General features: G+C 37.1%; 1 protein-coding gene across 1 annotated transcript; it reads right to left on the reverse strand.

Moving 5' to 3' along the window:
- Positions 1 to 9,695: 9,695 nt before the first annotated feature.
- Positions 9,696 to 25,627, reverse strand: LOC139985031 (uncharacterized). The gene is made up of 5 exons (XM_071999209.1): positions 24,342 to 25,627; positions 22,911 to 23,049; positions 21,280 to 21,471; positions 17,484 to 17,654; positions 9,696 to 12,845 (listed from the first exon to the last, which is right to left on the reverse strand). Exons 1-5 carry the CDS (start codon positions 24,561 to 24,563, stop codon positions 11,812 to 11,814), a joined length of 1,758 nt encoding a protein of 585 aa, XP_071855310.1. The 5' UTR covers positions 24,564 to 25,627; the 3' UTR covers positions 9,696 to 11,811.
- Positions 25,628 to 25,637: the final 10 nt, after the last annotated feature.

Below are 25,637 nucleotides of genomic sequence, written 5' to 3' on the forward strand. Positions count from 1 at the left end.
TTTTATAGACTCGTTGAAGACAATTCTCGATGAATGGCAATTCTTACCTTTTCCGTCTACAATTTTCGGTAGTTTCACTTTACGATTAAATTTTTCAGTCAAACCGGCGTGAAGGGCGTCCCATTCTTTCTGAGAACCTTTCGTTAATACCAATCCAATGATCACTTGCATCTCAGAGTTACGGAGCGGAATATTCAAAGGTGTCTCATCTAGATTCCCTGAAAAATTAGATCAAACATAAGAAAAACACAGTAATAAACTTCTCAACTTCAATTTAATATTTGGAGTTAAGCTGGTTTGTGTCATGCGGAATAAGAACAACTGGATTTAGATGAATGAGACGAGAGAATTTGCGATGAAGGTGTGTAGTGAAATCTGAAGAACCCTTACCTGTACCCCTCCCCTTCCCCTATTTGTTCGCGTTCCTCGCCGGGTGGGTAATACGGATCACATTTGTAGCGAGTCCATAATGCTAATCGTCATTAATTGTACTCATATTTACCCTCGTGGATTTGCAATGAAAGTCTAATATAGCTTGTAGTGCAAGATAAGGTACTCATACTCGGACATCATGAAAGTCTAATATAGTTTGTAGTGCAAGATAAGGTACTCATACCCGGGCATTATGAAAGTCAAATATAGCTTGTAGTGCAAGACAAGGTACTCATACTCGCGCATTTTGAAAGTCTAATATAGCTTGTAGTGCAAGATAAGGTACTCATACTCGCGCATATTGAAAGTCTAATATAGCTTGTAGTGCAAGATAAGGTACTCATACTCGCGCAGTTTGAAAGTCTAATATAGCTTGTAGTGCAAGATAAGGTACTCATATTCGGACATTATGAAAGTCTAATATAGCTTGTAGTGCAAGATAAGGTACTCATAATAGCCCATTTTGAAAGTCTAATATAGCTTGTAGTGCAAGATAAGGTACTCATACTCGCGAATTTTGAAAGTCTAATATAGCTTGTAGTGCAAGATAAAGTACTCATACTCGCGCATTTTGAAAGTCTAATATAGCTTGTAGTGCAAGATAAGGTACTCATACTCGCGCAGTTTGAAAGTCTAATATAGCTTGTAGTGCAAGATAAGGTACTCATATTCGGACATTATGAAAGTCTAATATAGCTTGTAGTGCAAGATAAGGTACTCATATTCGCCCATTTTGAAAGTCTAATATAGCTTGTAGTGCAAGATAAGGTACTCATACTCGCGCATTTTGAAAGTCTAATATAGCTTGTAGTGCAAGATAAGGTACTCATATTCGGACATTATGAAAGTCTAATATAGCTTGTAGTGCAAGATAAGGTACTCATAATCGGGCATTATGAAAGTCTAATATAGCTTGTAGTGCAAGATAAGGTACTTATACTCGGACATTTTGAAAGTATAATATAGCTTGTAGTGAAAGATAAGGTACTCATACTCGGACATTATGAAAGTCTAATATAGCTTGTAGTGCAAGATAAGGTACTCATATTCGGACATTATGAAAGTCTAATATAGCTTGTAGTGCAAGATAAGGTACTCATACTCGGGCATTATGAAAGTCTAATATAGCTTGTAGTGCAAGATAAGGTACTCATACTCGCGAATTTTGAAAGTCTAATATAGCTTGTAGTGCAAGATAAGGTACTCAAACTCGGACATTATGAAAGTCTAATATAGCTTGTAGTGCAAGATAAGGTACTCATACTCGGACATTATGAAAGTCTAATATAGCTTGTAGTGCAAGATAAGGTACTCATACTCGGACATTATGAAACTCTAATATAGCTTGTAGTGCAAGATAAGGTACTCATACTCGGACATTATGAAAGTCTAATATAGCTTGTAGTTTAAGATAAGGTACTCATACTCGGACATTATGAAAGTCTAATATAGCTTGTAGTGCAAGATAAGGTACTCATACTCGGACATTATGAAAGTCTAATATAGCTTGTAGTGCAAGATAAGGTACTCATACTCGGGCCTTATGAAAGTCAAATATAGCTTGTAGTGCAAGATAAGGTACTCATACTCGGGCATTATGAAAGTCTAATAGAGCTTGTAGTTCAAATAAGTCTGGCACGCACCGAAAATCACGACCATATCTTTGATCCCAACAATTATCTTCAGTACAAAAACAAATTTGGGCTTTGGCGTATGAATGACGTCATCTTATGCCATTAATAGCTGCTATTGACAAAATGAGCCGCCGTTTTAGTAAATTTTGAATATTGGTGAGACGAGATTAACATGATGAGGTAGATAGTGGGCTTTCCCAAAATTGAATTCCTGTAAATTCGTAGTTTACTATTATAAGAATGAAGTAAGAAGATCAAAATAGACAACTTCAATGGTTCTATTGTTACAACTGTCGGTTCTTTATTTACATTGCCTTCCGACAGTCTTTTGAAGTTGTATAGGTCATGGGGAATGATGCCATGGATCAATCAGGCAACACAAATATGTCACTTAAAGTTTGTAGCGCTGCTCGTTTTCAAGGAACGCCGTTTTGATAGACAATTGCTTTATCTGAAGTTCCCTTCCCGGTTGTTATAGCTTTCTAGTCGCATCATCTGTGTAGATGCGAAATCTCAGCTTAACAATGCTGCTCAAATTGTTAGATTCACTTGCCATTTCTTTTTATTTGGGAACTTGATGAAAAAGAACCTAACATGAATTGTATCTGGGCGACGAGAGGTAAGAGTTGAATGGAATCCTTGGGTAGGGTACTTTCCCAGGGTCAATCAACGAACTCGAAATGATCTCCCCACCCCCGCACAAAAAAAAATCGTTATTAACCGGTAAAGATATCATTCACTTGAAATCCATGCTAACAAACTCACCCTCATGCAGAGGTGGTAACGATTTCGGTAACCATAGTTTTTAGGGTTTGTTATTGTTTGAAACTTCGGATTCAACCATAACCCTTGAAAAATTGGAATGAATTGAATACAAAAACAATCAACTTATATAATATATATATATATATATACAACAGAACTAGTATTGTTCGATACAGGTGACACACGCCTACAGTGGAATTACGACCTTCCTTACCGGTTTCGAACCTCTGCACATAAACAATCAGCGTCCATAGCCTGTTGGCTAGGGTGTCCGCATATAAAGCGGGAGGCCCGGGTTCGAATCCCGGTTGAGGCTGGAAGTTTTTTCACTGTTCTGGATTTTCCAAGTCACTACGATTTCAATTACATATATATATATGTATATATACAGTGTTCGATTTTTCCGGTATCGCATCGCAAAATGCGATCCAAAACGACAAACTTGCGAGACGTTTCCAAATCAGCATCGCACATTGTGCCGATTTGTGCGATACAAATTCCTAGTCAGATTTGGGAGCAAACACTCAAACCTTAACTTACGAACTGTCGATCACAATGTAGAAGTTATAATTTATTGAGTTTATACTCAATGTACAACTTATTCACTTGACCGTATAGCGAAAAAAAAACCTGAAAAAATAATATCCTACCATAGTTAAGTGTAAAGCAAATAGCCTAACCACCTCGGCGGTTACGGATCTCACGTAACTAAAAGGTTCCCTGGCAACGTGCCAAAAAAATGTTAACAAACAGGTGTTACACAGGGGATGAGCTCACAGTTGTTGGGAAGGTACCTGGGCAAATTCGCAGCACATGTACCGTGGTACAGTAGTTGGGTATAGGGTTAAACACTGCAGTTGTAAAAATGTATGCATAGTGCACGCTATTCATTGTTAGGCAGCCTAGAAACGGGGCTTTGCTGAACGTTGTTTGTTTCATAATATCGGAAGTTTTGTAAGTTGCACTTTTTAAAGATTGAAAGACAGATTAAATCTCTTTTCATTTTATAACATAATATAGCTACTTTAACTTGTCATATTAAAATTTTCATCAGTTTCGTGACAATTTAAATAAAAAAAGTTGTCAGTATTTTGCATCCTCAACTGCGAATTTTTTCATCGCCAGACATCGCAAAAAATGACAACAATTTTCGGGGGCTTTCGCCCCCAGGATCCCCACGAGGGGTTCTACGCCATGACCCCACCATAGCCCTAAGACGGGCCCCTAGACACCACGCCTTTATGCTCGCACGTTACGCGTGCTAGGCAGGCGAACACCGGCGGGAAATCGGCAGTGTGTTCGCGGGAAATTGAACAAGGTTTTCCAACACTGCTGAACTGTGCAGTTACTGTATGCATCATGTTCAAGGTTTTCACGGAGGTCTTTGAGGAAATGAATGGTTAGTACAGTGTATATATGCTGCACTAATGCTGTGTGTAGGCCAAGGTTCACGAAGGTCATTGGTTATATTCGCGCGCCGTAGACGTGTTTTTAGATGTTACGGAGAGTCAGGTTTCCATGGATATTAATCGAAAATGAATCTGAGTTTAACTGACGCTAAAGAAATGGATCGTCTTGGGCAGATTAACAAATCATTGCAAGTATAAATAAGTACAGGTAGCTCTGCTGTTAAAAAGAAAAGTTCAATATCGGTTTGCTGTTATCGGCAATTAGGCAAAATTTTACCGATACCGATATGCTGCCGATATTGCAAATATCGGCCGATGCCGATATTGAAAACGATTATCGTAGCAACACTAGTGTAAATAATAATAATAATAAACAAACATTTTCTAGTTAATACATTGATCGCCAACATTTGGTCCGTTTTGTGGTAATTTCAAAACTGCTATTCAATATTGGGGAACTGCTATGCAACAAAAATATTGTATAGCAATTTTCGAAATTTGTTGCTATGCAATTTTTTGGCCATAAGTCGAACACTGGGTGGGAGGGGTGGGGTGATGTCATTTGTTTCCGAGAGGGTTGGTGGGGTGACGTCATTTGTTTCCATTATCCCACCTTGTTAAAAGTCTGTACATAAACCGTGTTTGTCCAAGAGATGATTTGTGCAGCCATGGAGCAGCATGGCAACAGCATCTTTGAAACTAATTAATATTCAGTATTCCTCGATGTGACGTCAACAATGACAATCATGCTTTACAATATGAATATTCAATCTGTAATATGCTTCCCAACTAAAGATGCTTTTGTATTGAAATAAGTGCCTTGATAAAGAGCAATATAGCTATATTAGAAATTTATGTTTCACCTTTATGCGATTGTTTTTGTTCCCCTGTTAACCAAGTCCACATGATACCCTGCAAATCAATTTTATTACCAGGTGTTCTCCTTACCCTGAATATGGTTTCTTCCTGGCAGCCTATCCCAGTGGCATACACAGGGTTTCAAGGGTAGTGGGACCAAATTCACAAATTCCTGGACTGATTTCGGTAGGGGCATTACCCTTTATGGAATGGCCAGAGGCAAATTAAGGATCCTGGTGTTATGAGGCTGACTACCATGAAGTGGGTCCTCCCCAAGAAAACAATTAGACTGAAGGATTTTAAAATTTAGGGGTGCAACCCTGGCATCACAGAAGACTCCCATGTGGTGGTGGTGGTGGATCAGGGGGGTAGTAGCTGTAAACCCATAGAGTTCTAAATTTCCCCGACTTACGATTGTAGGTTCCCCTCCCCGCCCCCCACCCTCCCATTTTCGCTCGCCACTGGCTCGTCCTCAACCCTCCCGTTCCTCATCAACCAACCCAAAAATAGAAAATGTAGATTTTTACGCAGATTGAAGGTTATTGGAGTTGCTTTAGTGCACCTTTTCAGGAGACAATAATTCTGATGGGGGGGGGGGGGAGATGGGGAGGGGGTTCTACCGTCCCTCCCCATTTATTCGTGGTTACATTACTGGATGCATCGTTATGTAAGATTGTAAGCCTCACAAAACTTTGATGCCCAGATTCGCCATTTTGCGAAATTATGGCCCATCCGATTTCTGTTGCATGCGTCCACAACCCTTTATGAACTGCTCTGTAGGCTACACTGGGACATGGTCGAATCGAAATGGTAAACTAAAGGTTTAACTTTAAAATAATCACGAAAATCTTAATGATTTTACAAACATACTGATTAATACAAATATATTTTGCTTGCTTAAAGTCTCCATATTACCATTACGTTATATATCTTGCATTCCTAACGGTTTTGTTTAATAGGGGGCGCTACTCTGGAATTTGACGTTGAATTGATGAGAGCGCTCAACTTGGCAGACCTCGGAATGGAAGACAAACCGACGTCACAGGACGAACCAGATCTCGACTACAAGTTTCTCTTTAAAATCGTGATGATCCCATCTATTATTTTCTACATTATCTATTCCATGACCGTAAAGATGTTCAAGGAGCCAGAAAAGGAGAAAAAGAAGTAATGTCGTCGGTGACTTCGTCTAAGGATCGGAATCACTTAAAACTCCCATCCTTCCTCTTCAAAATATTTTTTTCCCTCTCCAAATTATTTGCTTTTGACGTTTACCATTTGCTTTTTAGTTTACGCTTCTCCAACCACAAAGTCAACTGTGAGCCTGAAGGGACGTACCAGTTGTAGAATTAGCCTGTTAGTATATAACACGACATCACGACAAATATACGATATTTGTCGAGCTGACAAAAGTTACGATAATATGGACATATTGGGCGAAAATGATTAAATTGTCGATTTTCTGCATTACGCGTAAATTTTACTATGTGTAATCGTAGACATTATACGTCAAGATGTTATGATAGTCTATAAGACAAAAAAATATACAAATTTGTCGAAATTTCGAATCTCTTTACTAAATTCTGTTTTTTTTTTTTTGGGTGTGGGGGGGGGGGGTCAATTATCATTAGTTTTTAATCTTGGTTTCTTCTAGCCATTTGTAAGGCCTATACTACAATGTACACTTATATAACGTAAGCAATACATAACAATACGCTGAAATTGGGTACATTATAGCTTGATATGTTTTCTTGAAAAATCCTTATTTTTGCGTAAAATCACGGTAAAGTACTTCATTAAACAGTTTTTTGTTCATCTTCTTCATGTCTTCAGGGAAGTTGGAGAAGATAAATCGAATTCTCTCCTTCAGCTACATGAAGTAGGCCTATTTGATATTTGAATGAATGATCAAATGCAAAGGGTTTATTAATTATATTCCGTATTTACTTAACTTAACCATGGTTAGTATTAACTTTCAGAATGGGTGGAAGGGCGTGCGGGGATGGGGTGGGGCAGGGGTGGAGGGGGGTGGGTGGGGTGGGGTTGACTGTTCACAGACCTCCCTTCATGCTGTTTTGAATATTTACAATACGTTTATAAAATTTGTCTAAATAAAATTTTGTCTATCCGAGGTTGGGGAGGGGAAAGGTGTGCGTAAAGCCGGGTGTCACTTTAGGAACCGAGGAAATAAGTGATAAAGACTAATATATTATCATTTTCATAATACATACTTAGGGTAAAATGGGGACTTCAGAAAGGTGGGCCAGATTACATAATTGTCCCTGGGCCCAGAGCTGGCTCTCGACGCCATTGCCTGTATATAAGTTTCAATGCAAAGCCCGGCCGAGCTAATATTGTAACTGCTGACACGCAGATGATCAATATCGTAAACTGGCGTCAATGACTGTACACTGGACGCATATACTTCGAACCACCGATATACACTGGCTCTATATTATCATTTACATTTTTGAAGTATTTTCTCTTTCTTTTTGTGAGTTTTTCTCTTAGGCTACTTGTTTTGGAAGTATTTTTCACTAACTTGTTTGGAAGACGCATTGAAGGATAACTCGAGTCACGAATTTCTGCAAAGTTGTATTGAAAAGACTCGAACAAGTTTGTTTAGCTTTCTCTTGCCTTATAGAAATTGAGCCTCGGATGGAATAACAAAAAAAAAAAAACATTTACTGAGAGTTATTTGATTCGACCTTAATTTGAAGTGACCTTTATCAATTCTCGTGTTTATTGAACAATAAAATTGTAGTATTATGCAATATAGCTTCAAAGGATTTATTCACTTCTTTATAATCCCAGCCTATCTTCAAAAATCCCATGCTTTTAGACAGCTTCTTTCTTCTTTTCTTCATTTTTTGGTCTTTTGGTGTTCATTGTTTTGCTTGTCTAGTGAAAACAGACATATAATGATTCTGTTTGTGGGTGGAATACAGTTACGTAATGTTTAATGGGTACGCAACCAGCTGCTTTAAGCCAACTTCAGTAAAACAAATATATAACATTTAAACAATTATTTTGACATCGCGGAGTCTTCTTTGGGTTGTGCCTCCTTATTCTTTGTCTTGAGTCCGTTATACTTGTTTCTTTCTTGTATATTAACCAATTAAACACCTAGCCTACTCGAAAGCATCAGGGACGGTGTTGAAAGTACTCTTTACATGGTCTCTTCATGTTCATATATATATATATATATGTATATATATATATATTAATATATATATATATATATATAAATATATATATATATATATATATATATATATATATATATATATATATATAATAATATATATAAACACAAATACACTCAGATCAATTGTGATGACCCCGCCACTACTTGTAGATATGCCTAACACTGTATTACGAAATTGGAACACATTGTCAACACAGGGTTTCTTGCGTAATCGGTACTTTCCCGCAAAGTGGGATTTTTTTCACACAGTCGGAGTATTGATCAATAGTAGTGGTATTGATCGTGGTATTGATCATCGTGGTATTAATCAAAACAGTTGTGTTATTGTTCAAGTAAATTTTTGTCTCATTTGATAAATTCTTTCGGACTGAGACAAGTGTTAGTTTTGTCACAGGATGCGGAATTCTATGGCGCGCCAAAAGGACAGTTTCAGCATACCTTTGAATAAATCACGAAAAAGAAATGTGTGCTAATTTTGCAGAACTTTTTAATCTTCCTATATAGACACCCCAGCAAGAACCTGTTATGTATTTGATTTACTTCTAACTAAAAAATCCTTCACAAAACGTTAACGGTAAGAATTCGTTGTAAGTCTCATATCACCGACCAACACTTGAACATAAAAACAACAAAAATCTCAGTTTCACAATAATATATGTAACTTGTCCGTTCTCATATGTTCCTTAATCCACCTTCTGTATATTCATGGTTATTTCGGTACTAATTCTATCAGTACCACTAGTAATTATCTATAGTCACACTTTCATAATGTTACAGTTTGTACTTTTCATTCCACTGCCAAGTATTGCTGACCGAAAATTCCAATACACATTCTAATATACAGTACTCCATATTTATCAATTATGAGTCATAGCTTATTTATATGCTTTTGTTAACCAACTAGGCTATGGACACTGATTGTATGTCTAAAGGTAAGGAATGTCGTGATTCCACTGTATACATAACACCTGTTTTCCACTAGACATTTATGCTCAAACAAGCAACCAAACGAAGAACAAACAAGCAAGCGAACAAAGAAAGTATGAGTCATAAAAGTTACATTTTATTAATCTCTCGGGCCTATTACAAGTCGTCTACTGTATATTAATGATCTCTACATATTTAACAGTTTGTTTAAACAATAAACACTATTATCGTCATAAGTAGTTATGTGTGTTGAACATTTCTATAAAATGGTATTTTACTCCTTATAAATTAAACCAAGGTATCATCACTCAAAGAGTTGTTTGCCCCACACGCCAAAAAAAAAAAGGGAAGGAAAAGACATTATCGCGAACTCCACAACAGTAACCAGTCAAATGGCCCGTTCTACAACGAGCACCGATGATAATGAAAACTTAGAAAGATAAATCATGGTTCAGTGTTAAGTGGGGGAGGGTGGTGGGGGAGGGGGCGAAGGGATTACACAGCGCTCTCCCCCTTGACCGTCCTTGCTCCTTGGCATCCACTCCCAGCCAATAACAGTGTACATATACCAATCAGAAACACCCTACTACCCCTCTGATGAGATTTACTTAACCCTACTTATTGTCTAATTAATTGTCGAATTAATTACTAATAAAGACAAAAAAAAAGTGACTTTTACGTGTCAATGAAAGTTCCGTCTTGAATGCGGTGGTTATTACAATATTGTGGAAATTTCACCACCACCTCCTACCACCACTCCTTTCCTCTCCCGCCCGCATTGTTTTTACTTCGCCTGGTTACTAATGATAAGAAGTTTGTGATCGATCTATGGAAACTTCAAATGTATTCATCGATGCAAATATAACAAATATAATTTAAATTTATATATAGATACTATACATGTACACTTTAATTCAATATAAATGATGAATTTGAAGTTATGCAAAGCACGAATAATAACAAAGAAAAAGAAGAGATAAAATAAAGAGACAAAACGAACGAGTTTACTCTAACCTTGAATTCGACATTGGATGATAACATCTTCAAAGCTATACTACTTAATAGGCATCGTGGTACCTTGTCGAATACAAGTTTACCCCTTATGATTACTGTAAAATAGATTATATACAATTTCAAGAACTTTTTAAGTTCCAAATTTGGGCGTTGACGATACAACGGTAAATCTTCCGTGTGTGTTGTTTCCTTCCGAGAATCAGTCACAATGCAATGCAATGCAATTAATCAAGAATAATGTACAAAACTATGACTTTTTCTAAACATAAACAACTTAACTAAAGTCCTTATAGTTACCACTGACGTTTGACATAGCTCGATGCGTTCTATATCGACTGCAATTTCAATTCGTATTTAGCCAGCTGGTTGGCTAATCAAGCGAGGACATGTCTTATAAACACGATGGTTAATATAATTATGATTATCGTTGATATAAATGACCTGCTTGGGTCAAGTCCGGTCATCTCCTCTCGCTCATTCTTATCCGTTGTTATATTTAGGGATGCTCTTGGTATAGCTGGAATGATAACCCAACTGCAGCCCAATCGGTTTTGCGTGCTTTTGAAAATACATCATAAGTATAATACCGAATGCATGCTCCGAAGAATGTAATATCACCAGAAGTGAAAAACACATCATTTCACGCAAGTGTCTGCTATATCTGTCGCAAAAAGATGAGCTATTGCTAGGGCTGCGATGCAACCTTACACGATCAATTTGAAATCTCCACCAGTGGCATGCACATGGTTTTAAAATGTATATGTGTGGTGGGGAGTGGGGGTGGGGGAGGGTGCTTTGGGTGTGATTATGATATTGCCCGACTGATTTGCGTAGTGGCATGAACCTTAATGGAAGGACCTGATGATATTTAAAGTAGGTGGTGTCGGCATGGGTTAGTTGAAAGCCGGATCCCGTGTAAGGGGTCTGTTCTGTTCTGATGATAGGGCCTAGTACAGAACATTTTGTAGACGTTAAGACGTCAAGTAGGTATTATAATGCATAGTTAGACTACAAATTAGGTCTAAGCGCAAGATAGTTTAATAAACACTCTTTAACAAATATTAGTTTAACCTGCATAACTTTATATAACCTAACACACGATTTGTTTCATTCTTTTGTCAATGTCTGATACCATCAACATTAATCACGATGCAAGTATAGTTTGAACAGCGACTGTATTTCCTTTTAAGACCAGTATAGACATAGCCTAACGCATGTGGTTTATTCAGTTTCTCTATAGTAGTCTAGAGCAGTGGTTGCGAGCCGCAAAGAATGTCAAAGACAAACGTCTGAATTCCACAGGCAATGCGCAAACTCAGCTGTAACTACGGGTATACCTTGTCACTTTTTTAGCTGATATGATCCGAAACTGGTTAAATTAACTAGATCAGAGTTACCGTAACGAGAATATCTAATCAAGCCGACCCTTTTCTAGTTAAAACTATTTTGACTAGACTTTCTGGTCGGAAAAATGACTAGGTCGTTTCAAGAGTGTAACCTTGCTTATCCTTCCAAGTTCACAATCTCGTAACAAATAGCGCTCCGCCAAGTGGCGATCGTCTTCTCAACCCTGATTGCCCCACCCTGGTGACCATAGTGACGGTCTGAAGCGGCTAATTTTCGCTACTGTCCCAAAGAGATCGCGTGGTCTAGTTAAGGTACTGGCTTCGTCGTCGTCCAAGTCGTACATGGACCGTGCTTTAAATGTGTCGTTTCTTGGCGTGTCTGCCACATTAAAATCCTGGACCGATCTCGATTTATAGCGAACGTTTCCTCCTCGGTTGCTGTTAGTGTTCATCTTTGATTTTAGATACAGGTTTTTGTTGTCGCTCGCAAAATGTTTGTTACGTACCATAGTGTCTCGTCCCACCGAGTGTAGATACTCTTGTATCATCTGGGGGCGTTCCGTGTTCTTCTGTCCAAAGGGACCTGCGGTGGTGGAATGGTCTCCCGTGTCACCCATCGTGCTCTCACCAGAGTTGTACCAAGTAGCGTTGCCTGAATCCATCGATCCTTCTTCGAACATCGGTTTCTCCATCATTGGGTTTTGAGTGGTCTTAGGGTAGCCTGGATAGTCTTCCCTCGCAGGATGAAGGTCCATCCCACCGTCATCATGGCCTTCATTCATATCGTAAGATCTCGATGTGTTGAGTATCATCCTTGAATAGTCTGGATATTGCTCTCGATCGCCTAGATTGAAGATATCGTCACTCGATCTTCCTGGAGAATATTCACCTGACGATCGTCTTGTAGGCGAGGACGGGTTGTAATAACCTCTTCTGAACGTAAAGTTATCACTGGTTGGAGATAAATCTTGTGAGAAAACTGGTGATCTCGCCCCATCGGGGCTAGCTATGCCGGAGCTCACTGAACCATCCCAGCTTAGATTGTCATCGTCAACCTTAATGAGACGTCTGGTTTTCTTCTCATTCGTGCGGTATCTGTTGGGAGGCGTACTGCCAATAGATGGGGTCTCCAGTCGTTTCTTGTAACGTGGTTCTTTTCGCGGAACCGATGTACCGTATAGTTCACCGGTGTCATGTGGTGATGATAGTTGTCTCTGATCGTTAGCAGGTACTTGGTGAACAATTAAAACGCCTGCAAGAAACAGAAAAAATATATAAGAAATGGCATAATGAAATTAAAGAAACTTTAAAGAAAGACGGTGTGAGCTTTGCAATTTTTAAATCATGAAAAATCATAAGCTGGGTACCACCAGGTCAGCTGTGCTGTTTCAGTCACTTTGTATATAACGCTGCGATACGAAATTGGAACATATTTTCCATTATATGGTTTCTTGCTTAAGTCACTGATGCAAAAGGGGATATTTATTTAGTGTTCCTCAATGAAAGGCGGCACAGTTGTGTTGTTACTCAAGTTCTTTTAGTCTCATTTGATAATGAACTTCTTTCGGACTAAGCCAAGTTTTGATATACACAAGATATGGATTCTATAGAGCGCCAAAACGGTTCGCAACTCAGTGACGATGGTGATACAAAGATACACCCTGATATTACAAATTCATACCCGAATAATGTAATTAATTTTATGGGAAATTAGACGGATGATGTCAATGTTTAAAATATTCATATACAAATATTATCATCGTATACAGGCCTACGTTTAAATCGTCGTGTAGCCTACTTTTCAATTATTAACCGGTCACCATTATCCATTTGGCGTTCCATAGGATCAATATATTGCCTGAGCTGATCAAACCAGAGCCCTTCCTCAACTGACCAAGCTGCATAATATTTGCACATAACTGCATACAACTCAATCAAGCTATAAGGGTTCTTTTGTTGTCAAATTCGGTTGTCGTCTGCTCCTTATAACCCGTTGCTAACCAGTTAATCCAATACAGAAATCTACCAATCCTACAGTCCTATATGTCTCATATAAAGCTGTTATACTATTGCATTTCAAAACCCCTAGCACGATTTTCATCCTATTTTGCTCATTTTGACAAGAATCTGTGTTGAGAACAACTGCCGCAAAACAGGTAAGAAAACTCTAATTATGTTTAGGAGATATGTCTGCAGCTGAGGGAGCTTTCATATTGTCAGTATGTCATTGTACCACTGGAATCTGAAATCTTTTTTTATTTTGCATAATTTACGTAGCATGTTAACAGCCTTGGCACTGAAACCAAGGACGTTATTACGTCACATTACGAGGTTCGATTGAACCTCGATCGTTGTTTTCTGTGTAGTATTCAGCATTTGTAACTAATCCACCTCCATTACAGAAAATAAAATTGTAATGATAAGAAAAGAAGAACACATAAGAACTAAGAATTAAGTGAGGATGGTTGGGTTGATGTCTCCTTTAAGTTTTTTTCACTTCTAAATTTTCTTTTATTAACTATCGAATACCATGTCATAACGAAAGTTGATAAATTCAATACAGCTAATAACCTTTAATGTACTAACACGCAACTATAGGGTACACCTAACCGGAGCAATATTTCGTGAAAGAAAGTACAAACCAGTTTCAAGCTCTTTACAAATTCTTTGTTTGGTAGCACATTGTTGTAAATTATTTGAACCGTGCAAAAATAAGGTCATTTGTTATTTACTTTGCCAGAAAATAAACTCGTTTGATTGAAAGCGGGGAATGAAATCCTTAACACTGAGGTGTGTAAATACGGTAGGCCTAGGTGTGTAGGTCGAACGACAAGGACTCGATACTTGATTGAAGCCAAAAAGGAAAGCTGCAATCAGTGGCGGCGCCAAGGGGGGGGGGGGGGGCTTGGGGGGCTTTAGCCCCCCCCACTGAAGTAGTCAGTCCCCCCCATTAGCCCCCCCAACTGAAATAGGCCAAAAAAACCTCATTGAAACAATATAGCCTACCCAAATTTTGTCAGCCATAACGCAGTTCTACAATGGTCAATGGAAATTTTGATGAATTTTTCACATGATAATAGTCAGTGACTCAGTTATGGTGCAGGAAGCCTTGTTTTGGTATTTTCTGTGAATTGGTATCTTCCATTCTAATTTGACTAAAGTTACTCACAAAAAAATGCATATTTTTGGAGAAATTTTCAGGTGACAAAAGCCTCGCTAAATGCCACCATTTTGCATGTAGGCCTTTCCAGGATTTGGAAAAATTTCAAGGGGGCACCCCCTCCCCTTATACCCCTCCCCCAGGACGGCGATCACTCAATCTTGTAAACCACCCAAAAAATTGGCTCAGCCCCCCTTAGCCTCCCCAACTAAAAATTCCTGGCGCCGCCACTGGCTGCAATAGATTATATTTTGATCGAAATATTTATGTTCGCTGCAAATTTAATAACCACCCATTGCTAATTCTGAATCCGTCTCTGCTAAGGTAACCAGTCAAAGTGTAAAAAAGGTCGGTTGCATCTCATTAGCGATGCCCTAAATAGACAATTGGGTGTTGGAGGGGGGGGGGGGAGTGGGAGGAGAAGGAGGGTAGGGTAACTAATGAACCATTAAAGTTTAAATGGTAAATCTAAATGCACAAAATCACGATAATAATAACAGTTAATATGACCGTTATTGTAGACTGTTAAAAGCCAAAGCTATCAGGCAGTCTGTGTAATAATTATGTACAAAGCTATCAGGCAGTCTATGTAGTGATTATGTGCATAACTACCAGGCAGTCTATGTAGTAATTATGTACATAGCTATCAGGCAGTCTATCTAGTAGTTATGTTCATGGCTATCAGGCAGTCTATGTAGTAACTATGTACGTAGCTATCAGGCAGTCTATGTAGTAATCATGTACATACTATCAGGCAGTCTGTGTAGTAATTATGTACAAAGCTATCAGACAATCTAGTAGTTATGTTCATGGCTATCAGGCAGTCTATGTAGTAACTATGTACATAGCTATCAGGCAGTCTATGTAGTAATTATATGTACATACTATCAGGCTGTCTATGTAGTAATCATGTACATACTATCAGGCAGTCTGTGTAGTACTTATGTAGTAAGTTATCAGGCAGTCTATCTAGTAGTTATGTACATGGCTATCAGGCAGTCTATGCAGTAACTATGTACATATCTATCTGGCAGTCTGTGTAGTTATTATGTACATAGCTATCAGGCAGTCTATAGTAGTTATGTACATAGCTATCAGGCAGTCTGTGTAGTTATTATGTACATAGCTATCAGGCAGTCTATCTAGTAGTTATGTACATAGCTATCAGGCAGTCTGTGAAGTAATTATGTACATAGCTATCGAGCAGTCTATGTGGTAATTATGTACAAAGCTATCAGGCAGTCTTGTAGTAATTATGTACATAGCTACCAGGCAGTCTTGTTATAATTATGTACATGGCTATGAGGCAGTCTCAGTATTCATCATGTACATAACTACCAGGCAATCTATGTAGTAGTTACGTACATAGCTATCAGGCAGTCTATGTAGTAATCATGTACATATACTATCAGGCAGCTGTCTATGTAGTAATTACGTACCATAATTCTACAGATACTATTTAATCACAATTAGCGAAGTTTGCATCCGAAAAGTTAACTTTATAGTCGTGACAAGCCGGGGTGGGGGCATGTCACAGTTATCATCAATTTATTTTACGCTGGAATTCAAAGATTCTGAAATAAACAATCGATGGTTTAATAATCTTGAGGATTTGAATATGATTTACTTAATTAATTCGTTTTGAGATATTCACTGGCAAACAGAGAAAGAAGAGAACGAGACCTTGTATATATATATATATATATATATATATATATATATATATATTTATATATATATATATATTTATATATATATATATATATATATATATATATATAAATATATATATATATATATATATATATCTATATATATATATATATATATATATATATATATATATATATATATATATATATATATATATATATATATATATGGACTGGGAATGTATGTTCACTTCACCTCTTCTAGCTCAAACGCTAACAGGTCATATGTTCTGTAATATTGATAACCCAAGCCATCAGTTATCATCATATGATGGCTATGGAAATGTCAATTAAAAATCCTTGTAGCGACCTCGGAAAGTAAACAGTTTAGTGTTTAAGTCAATGGACCCAAAAACAAAATTTGTAGTACGAAACCTACATCGAGACATTATCGTTTAAAACATTGGCTGCTTACTCATCAATTTCATAAATATTATGATAACCATAATAAGTTTACAATGTAAAGAGTTGTCAAGTATAAATACAGTCGGCTGTCTGTCATTATTGTTATACCTGTTGTTTTGTATCAAGTGTTAAATATAAATATATTTTTTAATGTGGTTTAATTATTAGAGTTTATAAAACAATGGATTAACTAACACATTTAACAGGACACAACTGTCGACATTAACATTTATTTATTTATAACATGAATTGAGCATATCAATGGGGCGGGTACTGGATTAAATAAAGGAGTCGTCGCGGGGTTGTATTCGACACCCACTCAGGGTATCTGGGTTCCCCCTTGTGAAAAAATAAATAAAAAATAAAACTTTAGACATCAACTGGTTCATTTCGAGGCACATTTAGACTAGCTTTATAATTAGGTCTAAACGCAAGGTTGTGTTAGCTGGCTGATAACTGCTTTGATTATTTACAGCCCCCCCCCCTCCCTGCACCCCTTTCTTCACATGGATCCGCGCTAGATAACAACACTAAAACTCTGCCCGAAGTCAAAATTTATTTCGAGATTTTATAGACTCGTTGAAGACAATTCTCGATGAATGGCAATTCTTACCTTTTCCGTCTACAATTTTCGGTAGTTTCACTTTACGATTAAATTTTTCAGTCAAACCGGCGTGAAGGGCGTCCCATTCGGTCTGAGAACCTTTCGTTAATCCCAATCCAATGATCACCTGCATCTCAGAGTTACGGAGCGGAATATTCAAAGGTGTCTCATCTAGATTGCCTGCAAAATTAGATCAAACATAAGAAAAACACAGTAATAAACTTCTCAACTTCAATTTAATATTTGGAGTTGAGCTGGTTTGTGTCATGCGGAGTAAGAACAACTGGATTTAGATGAATGAGACGAGAGAATTTGCGATGAAGGTGTGTAGTGAAATCTGAAGAACCCTTACCTCTACCCCTCTACCCCTCCCGCCCCTATCTTTGTTCGCGTTCCTCGATGGGTGGGTAGTACGGATCACTTTTGTAGCGAGTCCATATATGAGTCCATATAAGAAAGTCTAATATCTTGTAGTGCAAGATAAGGTACTCATACTCGGGCATTATGAAAGTCTAATATAGCTTGTAGTGCAAGATAAGGTACTCATACTCGGGCATTATGAAAGTCTAATATAGCTTGTAGTGCAAGTTAAGGTACTCATACTCGGGCATTATGAAAGTCTAATATAGCTTGTAGTGCAAGTTAAGGTACTCATACTCGGGCATTATGAAAGTCTAATATAGCTTGTAGTGCAAGATAAGGTACTCATACTCGGGCATTATGAAAGTCTAATAGAGCTTGTAATGCAAGATAAGGTACTCATACTCGGACATTATGAAAGTCTAATATAGCTTGTAGTGCAAGATAAGGTACTCATACTCGGGCATTTTGAAAGTCTAATATAGCTTGTAGTACAAGATGAGGTACACATACTCGAGCATTTTGAAAGTCTAATATAGCTTGTAGTGCAAGAAAAGGTACTCATACTCGGGCATTATGAAAGTATAATATAGCTTGTAGTGCAAGATAAGGTACTCATATTCGGACATTATGAAAGTCTAATATAGCTTGTAGTGCAAGATAAGGTACTCATACTCGGGCATTATGAAAGTATAATATAGCTTGTAGTGCAAGATAAGGTACTCATACTCGGGCATTATGAAAGTATAATATAGCTTGTAGTGCAAGATAAGGTACTCATACTCGGGCATTATGAAAGTCTAATATAGCTTGTAGTGCAATATAAGGTACTCATACCCGGGCATTTTGAAAGTCTAATATAGCTTGTAGTGCAAGATAAGGTACTCATACTCGGGCATTATGAAAGTATAATATAGCTTGTAGTACAAGATAAGGTACTCTTACTCGGGCATTATGAAAGTCTAATAGAGCTTGTAGTTCAAATAAGTCTGGCACGCACCGAAAATCACGACCATATCTTTGATCCCAACAATTATCTTCAGTACAAAAACAAATTTGGGCTTTGACGTATGAATGACGTCATCTTATGCCATTAATAGCTGCTATTGACAAAATGAGCCGCCGTTTTAGTAAATTTTGAATATTGGTGAGACGAGATTAACGTAATGAGGTAGATAGTGGGCTTTCCCAAAATTGAATTCCTGTAAATTCGTAGTTTACTATTATAAGAATGAAGTAAGAAGATCAAAATAGACAATTTCAATGGTTCTATTGTTACAACTGTCGGTTCTTTATTTACATTGCCTTCCGACAGTCTTTTCAGTTGTATAGGTCATGGAGAATGATGCCATGGATCAATCATGCAACACAAATATGTCACTTAAAGTTTGTAGCGCTGCTCGTTTTCAAGGAACGCCGTTTTGATAGACAAATGCTTTATCTGAAGTTCCCTTCCCGGTTGTTGTTATAGCTTTCCAGTCGCATCATCTGTGTAGATGCGAAATCTCAGCTTAACAATGCTGCTCAAATTGTTAGATTCGCTTGACTTTTTTTTTTTGGGGGGGGGGGGGGAACTTGATGAAAAAGAACCTAACATGAATTGTATCTGGGCGACGAGAGGTAAGAGTTTAATGGAATTCTTGGGTAGGGTACTTTCCCAGGGTCAATCAGCGAACTCGAAATTATTCCCCCTCCCCCCAGCACCCGGCAAAAAAAAATCGTTATTAACCGGTAAAGATATCATTCACTTGAAATCCATGCTAACAAACTCACCCTCATGCAGAGGTGGTTACGATTTCGGTAACCATAGTTTCTAGGGTTTGTTATTGTTTGAAACTTCGGATTCAACCATAAAACTTAAAAAATTGGAATGAATAGAAAACAAAAACAATCAACTTATGGGATTTGACCTACACATATAATATATATATATATATACAACAGAACTAGTATTGTTCGATACAGGTGACAAACGCCTACAGTGGAATTACGACCTTCCTTACCGGTTTCGAACCTCTGCACATAAACAATCAGCGTCCATAGCCTGTTGGCTAGGGTGTCCGCATATAAAGCGGGAGGCCCGGATTCGAATCCCGGTTGAGGCTGGAAGTTTTTTCACTGTTCTGGATTTTCCAACTCACTACGATTTCAATTACATATATATATATATATATATTCTTCACATGCCCAGCTTATAACACAACTGCTAACTATTATCTTTCAAAAGGACTACTGCTAAGCAACTAGTAGCTAAAATAACCAGAATTATATAGCTCCCGATACGCAATGTTAATTAATCTGAATAACCCTAAAATGGTATACACCCCATTCCTTTCGCGGAAAGAAAGAAAGATGTCCACGCATGGAGTAATTTGTGGCAAAGAACTATTGATAGGGTTTCCGGTGTAATGCGAGATTTTATTTTGGTTTGAATAACCCTAAGAATTAAGGCATAAACACATTCTTTCGCCAAAAGAAAACAGATGTAAACTCAAGGGGTAACTTGTGGCAAACAACTTTTGATACGAAATTGCATTTTAGCTATGTAAATATTACAAGAAAAACAAGCTAGAATATGTTTCCAACTAGGAAGGATGTCAGCAAGACCTAATCGGTGACTCATCACGACAAAGGCAAATAAATATAATTGAAATTGTAGATAGATGGATGGATGGATGGATGGATGGATGGATGGATGGATGGATGGATGGATGGATGGATGGATGGATGGATGGATGGATGGATGGATGGATGGATGGATGGATGGATGGATGGATGGATGGATGGATGGATGGATGGATGGATGGATGGATGGATGGATGGATGGATGGATGGATGGATGGATGGATAGAACACTATATTCCTACAGAGCAAGTTTGCAGTGATATTGTCCCGATGATGTTACTCAGTCTGCTTATGTTATTCAAAATTAATCGTAGCCAATTGTAATCAAATAGGGTGTGGTATTCAATTAAAGTGGTTCTGAATTTAAACATCAAATGGGTTTTGAAACTAGTCAACTGGTTGCATTCACAAACTGTCATACATAAAAATACCGATTTTGGTATACTATACCTTGAGGGTGGCCACTACTTTGATGTCATTCAGCGATATTGAACTGCAAGTTGTTGATTTTAATAATGGCAAGCTACTGTTAACTTGTTAGGCAAGTCTAAATTGTTTCCGACGTTGTACGTAGCCTGTCAATATTTTCCCTTTAACACTGTGACACAGACGGCGTTCTGAAGCAACCATTTCCCACGGAACATTAAGTGTACTTGACAACATCGTTTTGTTTTATATATCAAAATATCTCAAAGTAGGAAGAAATATGGCATAGCTCCGATCAAAGTAAACAAATGCTGTTGTGTATTATTATTATTATGATATACATTATTATTATTATTATTATTACTATTATTATTATTATTATGCAATGACTTACCAAAGTTAATTGCATTCCCTTGCAGCACCACTTCTTCGTACAGTTCTACAAGGTCGAACGCATCGCTGATTAGGTCGACACCAGGAATAATTAATTCCCTCTTCGAGAAATGTTTACTGGATATTTTGACTTTCTGAGGGAGTTGGTATCTCCTAACCAGGTCTTGAAGCTTCAGTTGACGGAATTTATTTACTGCAATAAAATAAATGGAACAAATAAATTGGATAACGGCCATATATATATATATATATATATATATATATATATATATATATATATATATATATGTATTGATCAACTGACTTGTTTACACATATTTATTTCGTAGAGGAAATGATGAACATGATGTATATGGGTGTGCACGGATCAATCTTTATTTGAAAACAGCTTATTTTTGCCCTTTTTCTTGGGGGGGGGGGGGTCATTTTGATGACTTTCTGATGCTTTTCAATAGTGATAATTCCTTAGCTCTTTAATCGAAATACATGCACACTATCAGTGCGGTCGAGACGACAGATAAAGGTCATATCAAAACCATTTGATTACATTATAGGCTACCGTATATTGATTGTGCCACAATTTCCTTTCATAACGTCTTATCGAACTCATATAATTTTGTTGTATTTTGGTTTTGCTTGCAACCTGTTTGATACTATATTGAATGTACTTACCTTACGCTGTATATTGTTTCAGTTACGTCACTGCATGTACTTACATTATGTTGTATAATGTATGCTGTAAGAACTGACATTATGTTGTATATAATAAAGTGCATTGTATATTACATACGGTATGCACTTGCATTATTTTGTATATTATATAGTGTATGTACTTACATTATGTTGTATATCATATAGTGTATGTACTTTACATTATGTTGTTTATAATATAGTGTATGTACTTTACATTATGTTGTATAATATTATACTGTTTGTACTTACAGTACGTTGTATATTGTTTTAGTTACGTTATGTCACTGTATGTAATAACATGATGTTGTCTATTATATAATATATGTACTTACATTATGTTGCATATTATATACCGTATGTACTTACATTACGTTTCATATCGTTTTAGTTACGTCACTGTCACTGTATGTAATTACATTATGTTGTATACTATATAATGCACGTATTAACATTATGTTGTATACTATATAATGCACGTATTAACATTATGTTGTATATTATATACTGCATGTACTTACTACTTGCATATGTTGTATATTATATAATGTATGTACTTGCAATATTTTGTATATAATATACTGTATGTAGATACATTATTTTGCATATTTAAATTGTATTTACTTACATTATGTTGTATATTATATAGTGTATATGTACATACATTATGTTGTATATTGTATTGTGTATGTACTTACATTATATTATATACTGTATGTACTTACATTATTCTGTATATTATATACTGCATATACTTACATTTTTTTGTTTATATATACTGTATATATGCTGTATATTATATATTATATGTATCTTGTTTATTACATACTGTACGTACTTTCAATATGTTGTACATAATGTCGGTTGTATTTACATGGTCTTGTACATAATATACTTATATAAGCTACATGATGTTTCGAATAATTTTTTGATTGTACTTACATCTTCCTCTTATAGTGCTCATATTGTAAGGTATTATCCCGAATGGAATCGGAAAGGTGAGAGGTAGGGTTATGATTCTCCCTCTGACGTCACGAGCTTTCACGCGTTTCATTCTTTGCCAGCCAGCGAGCCTTACAATCTGATTGAGAGATAAATCCGGAAATAAAAATGAAACGAAAATAACAAAAGAAATTAACAGATCTGCATAGAATTGAATAAATAACGTTAACGAAAGACGTTGCTTTGTCAAATATTTATTTATTTTTTATTACATCACGTCATTTGACTTTACGCTTTGTTACATTATGTTATGTTATGTCATTGTTTATTAATGTTATTGTATGTTATTAAAATATACTTCGGAGATAAACGTTTGTTGCAGAAATTGTCGCAAGGTCTTTGATTAAGACCATGTCTAATCTTCCCTCCCGCGTAGTGACATCATTATGACGTCACAGTACAAATGAAATGTATCTATCTTGAGTAAATGTTGTTGTTGTTGCTGTTATTATATATGTCATCGTCGTCATCGTCGTTGTTGTTTTCTGTTTTTGGCAAAGAACCTGATCACGTGTTCGTTTCGTCCGTCTGTTTGGTCTGTTATCTAACATAGTTAATACTCGCTCTGCTCAGGATATTTATAGAGTAAATATTGTCATATGTTAGAGCCGTTCCGCACACCCAGGGTTGGGGTTTCTGAGTTGGGCTGCTCAGAATGAGGACAGTGGAGTAATAGTAATTATTGTAGTATTTTGTTGTGCGGTTAAATATGCATGCCACGAATTCTATGTGGTTTTATTACCTTTGTGAATTCTCATTATTTGTCCCTGTCACGTGGTCCTGTTAACTTAGCAGCCATTGTAGCCTTGTAACTGAGTTATACCAAAATATCTATAAATTGCAGATTAAAATTGAGAACAAAGATATACGTTTTATCTCTCTAAATGAGGAGTTAACTTGGTCGTTTGTTGCCGCGGGACACACATACATGGCATATAACGCTTTATAACTGTAAACATCTCGACCGTGTTATCAAACCGTGTTACAGTTTTCACCCATCGATGCGGAGCTACTACTATTTTGATGATTGAACCCACCAACTTCTTTCTCCGGAAAGCTTTTTTTAAGCAACCAACAGTACAGCTGGAAAGTGCGGATGTATTGATTATCAGGGCTATTTACCTCCCCTGAAAGTGGGGTTGGGTGGGAACGTTCAGAACCCTGTGTCGGGTCTCTGTAATTTACAAGTTTAACTTAGGGTTATCACAAGTGCATCCACGGTAAGATTTAATGAAAAGCTGAAACCGTTCTTTCGGTCCGAACATCACCAACTGGATACCTCTGTAAACCCTCGGTGATAATTGCTTCCTCTTCGTCGCCCCGTCCCACCCCTCCCGGCCCCACCTCACACGATATGCAAATTAAACTCACCTGTCCTTGACTCAAGGAGTCCTCATCTGGTCCGGAGAAGTGACCCTGAGTGACCTTAACCAGGAGAGGCAGGTTGTACTGGTTTATCACCTCCTTGATGCCATAGATGTTATCTGACCATCTTATATCTGTGACAGCCATGTGGACGTGATGGAGTTTCCTCTGGTGGTGATTGGACCTAAAAATAGTCATTTTATTTTTTGATTTCCATGTCTGAAACATGATTGGTTAAGAAGAACTCCGAATTAGCTTCTTCCTTCCTTTTAGATTATTTGTGTGTGTGTGTGCGATACGAAATGTCACAATGTAATTAGTTCTCAAGTTGTTAAACCTTGACACAGAACCACGTCGAGCAAACATTAGTTCGAATTATCATCCATTATTTCTTCGGTGCTACGAATCAGCTTCCCAAAAATAGATTCCTAAATGACTATATCTCTGATGTTATAGGACCATTCCAGTTCTGGTTTTTTAACCAACAAGCTAATGGAGACAAATATGTCATATTTATTCCGAACGAAAAGGTACAAGAACGATGACTTCTAACTACTAATGTTGATCATTAAAATAGGAAAAACATAAACATATTTGTCAATTAGTTCTCGTAAGTCCGTCAATCAAGGTGTATTGTACAGTTTTGTCTTCACACACAAAGACGAACAAAACTGAAGTCCTTTCTTGGATAATATCCGGTATATATATAGCCTGCGAGTAGTACAGACACACAAAAGCTTAACAAGTTTCAATGAAAAAATGATTTCCTTCTTGACAAGCTCACACAATGTTCCAAACAATAAGAAAGGATGGAGTGAAAGTTACTAATAAAACTGCAAAAAACTTGAACGAGAGCACATATATCATTGATGATAACTTAAAAAATGGTGACCCTGAGTAAAGAGGTATGTCCTTTTGTGAAGTTCATTTCACTGTGCTTATAGTTATACGGATCAGCTTTGTGTGTAGCGTTTATACTAAACGGTTAACGGTATACTCCGGTACCATGCAAACCTATCCACACTTGAAAATGAAGAACCAGTGATCCGTTGAGGCCAAACCACGTATCGAATAGCTGGTGTTATAAATTTTTGTCACAGACAAAAGGTCGCCGTTATTTACTTAATATTGACAAGAAAAAATAAATTGTTCATCCGTTACGGTAATGGGAGTCTTTTCATCTATATAAGATATGCCCTTTAAAAACGGTTTTATTGGTTTAGCCCTGTTGCGTCATTCATCCTGAACAAGTGTACAAAACGTATACACTGAAGTTGGACAGACTTGTACCTTCGGACAGTA

The sequence above is a fragment of the Apostichopus japonicus genome, chromosome 17, assembly GCF_037975245.1.
Source record: "Apostichopus japonicus isolate 1M-3 chromosome 17, ASM3797524v1, whole genome shotgun sequence".
NCBI classification, from domain to species: Eukaryota; Metazoa; Echinodermata; class Holothuroidea; order Aspidochirotida; family Stichopodidae; genus Apostichopus; species Apostichopus japonicus.

Bases quoted from the DNA above. Each gene is read 5' to 3' on its own strand.
- LOC139985031 (XM_071999209.1), bottom strand. From the start codon at position 24,563: ATGTTTCAGACATGGAAATCAAAAAATAAAATGACTATTTTTAGGTCC. The intron at 17,655-21,279 runs GTAAGTCATTGC...CTAATTTTGCAG, and splicing joins AGGGAATGCAATTAACTTTG to GCAATCTAGATGAGACACCT. The intron at 12,846-17,483 runs GTAAGAATTGCC...TGTTTCTTGCAG, and splicing joins GAAAATTGTAGACGGAAAAG to GCGTTTTAATTGTTCACCAA.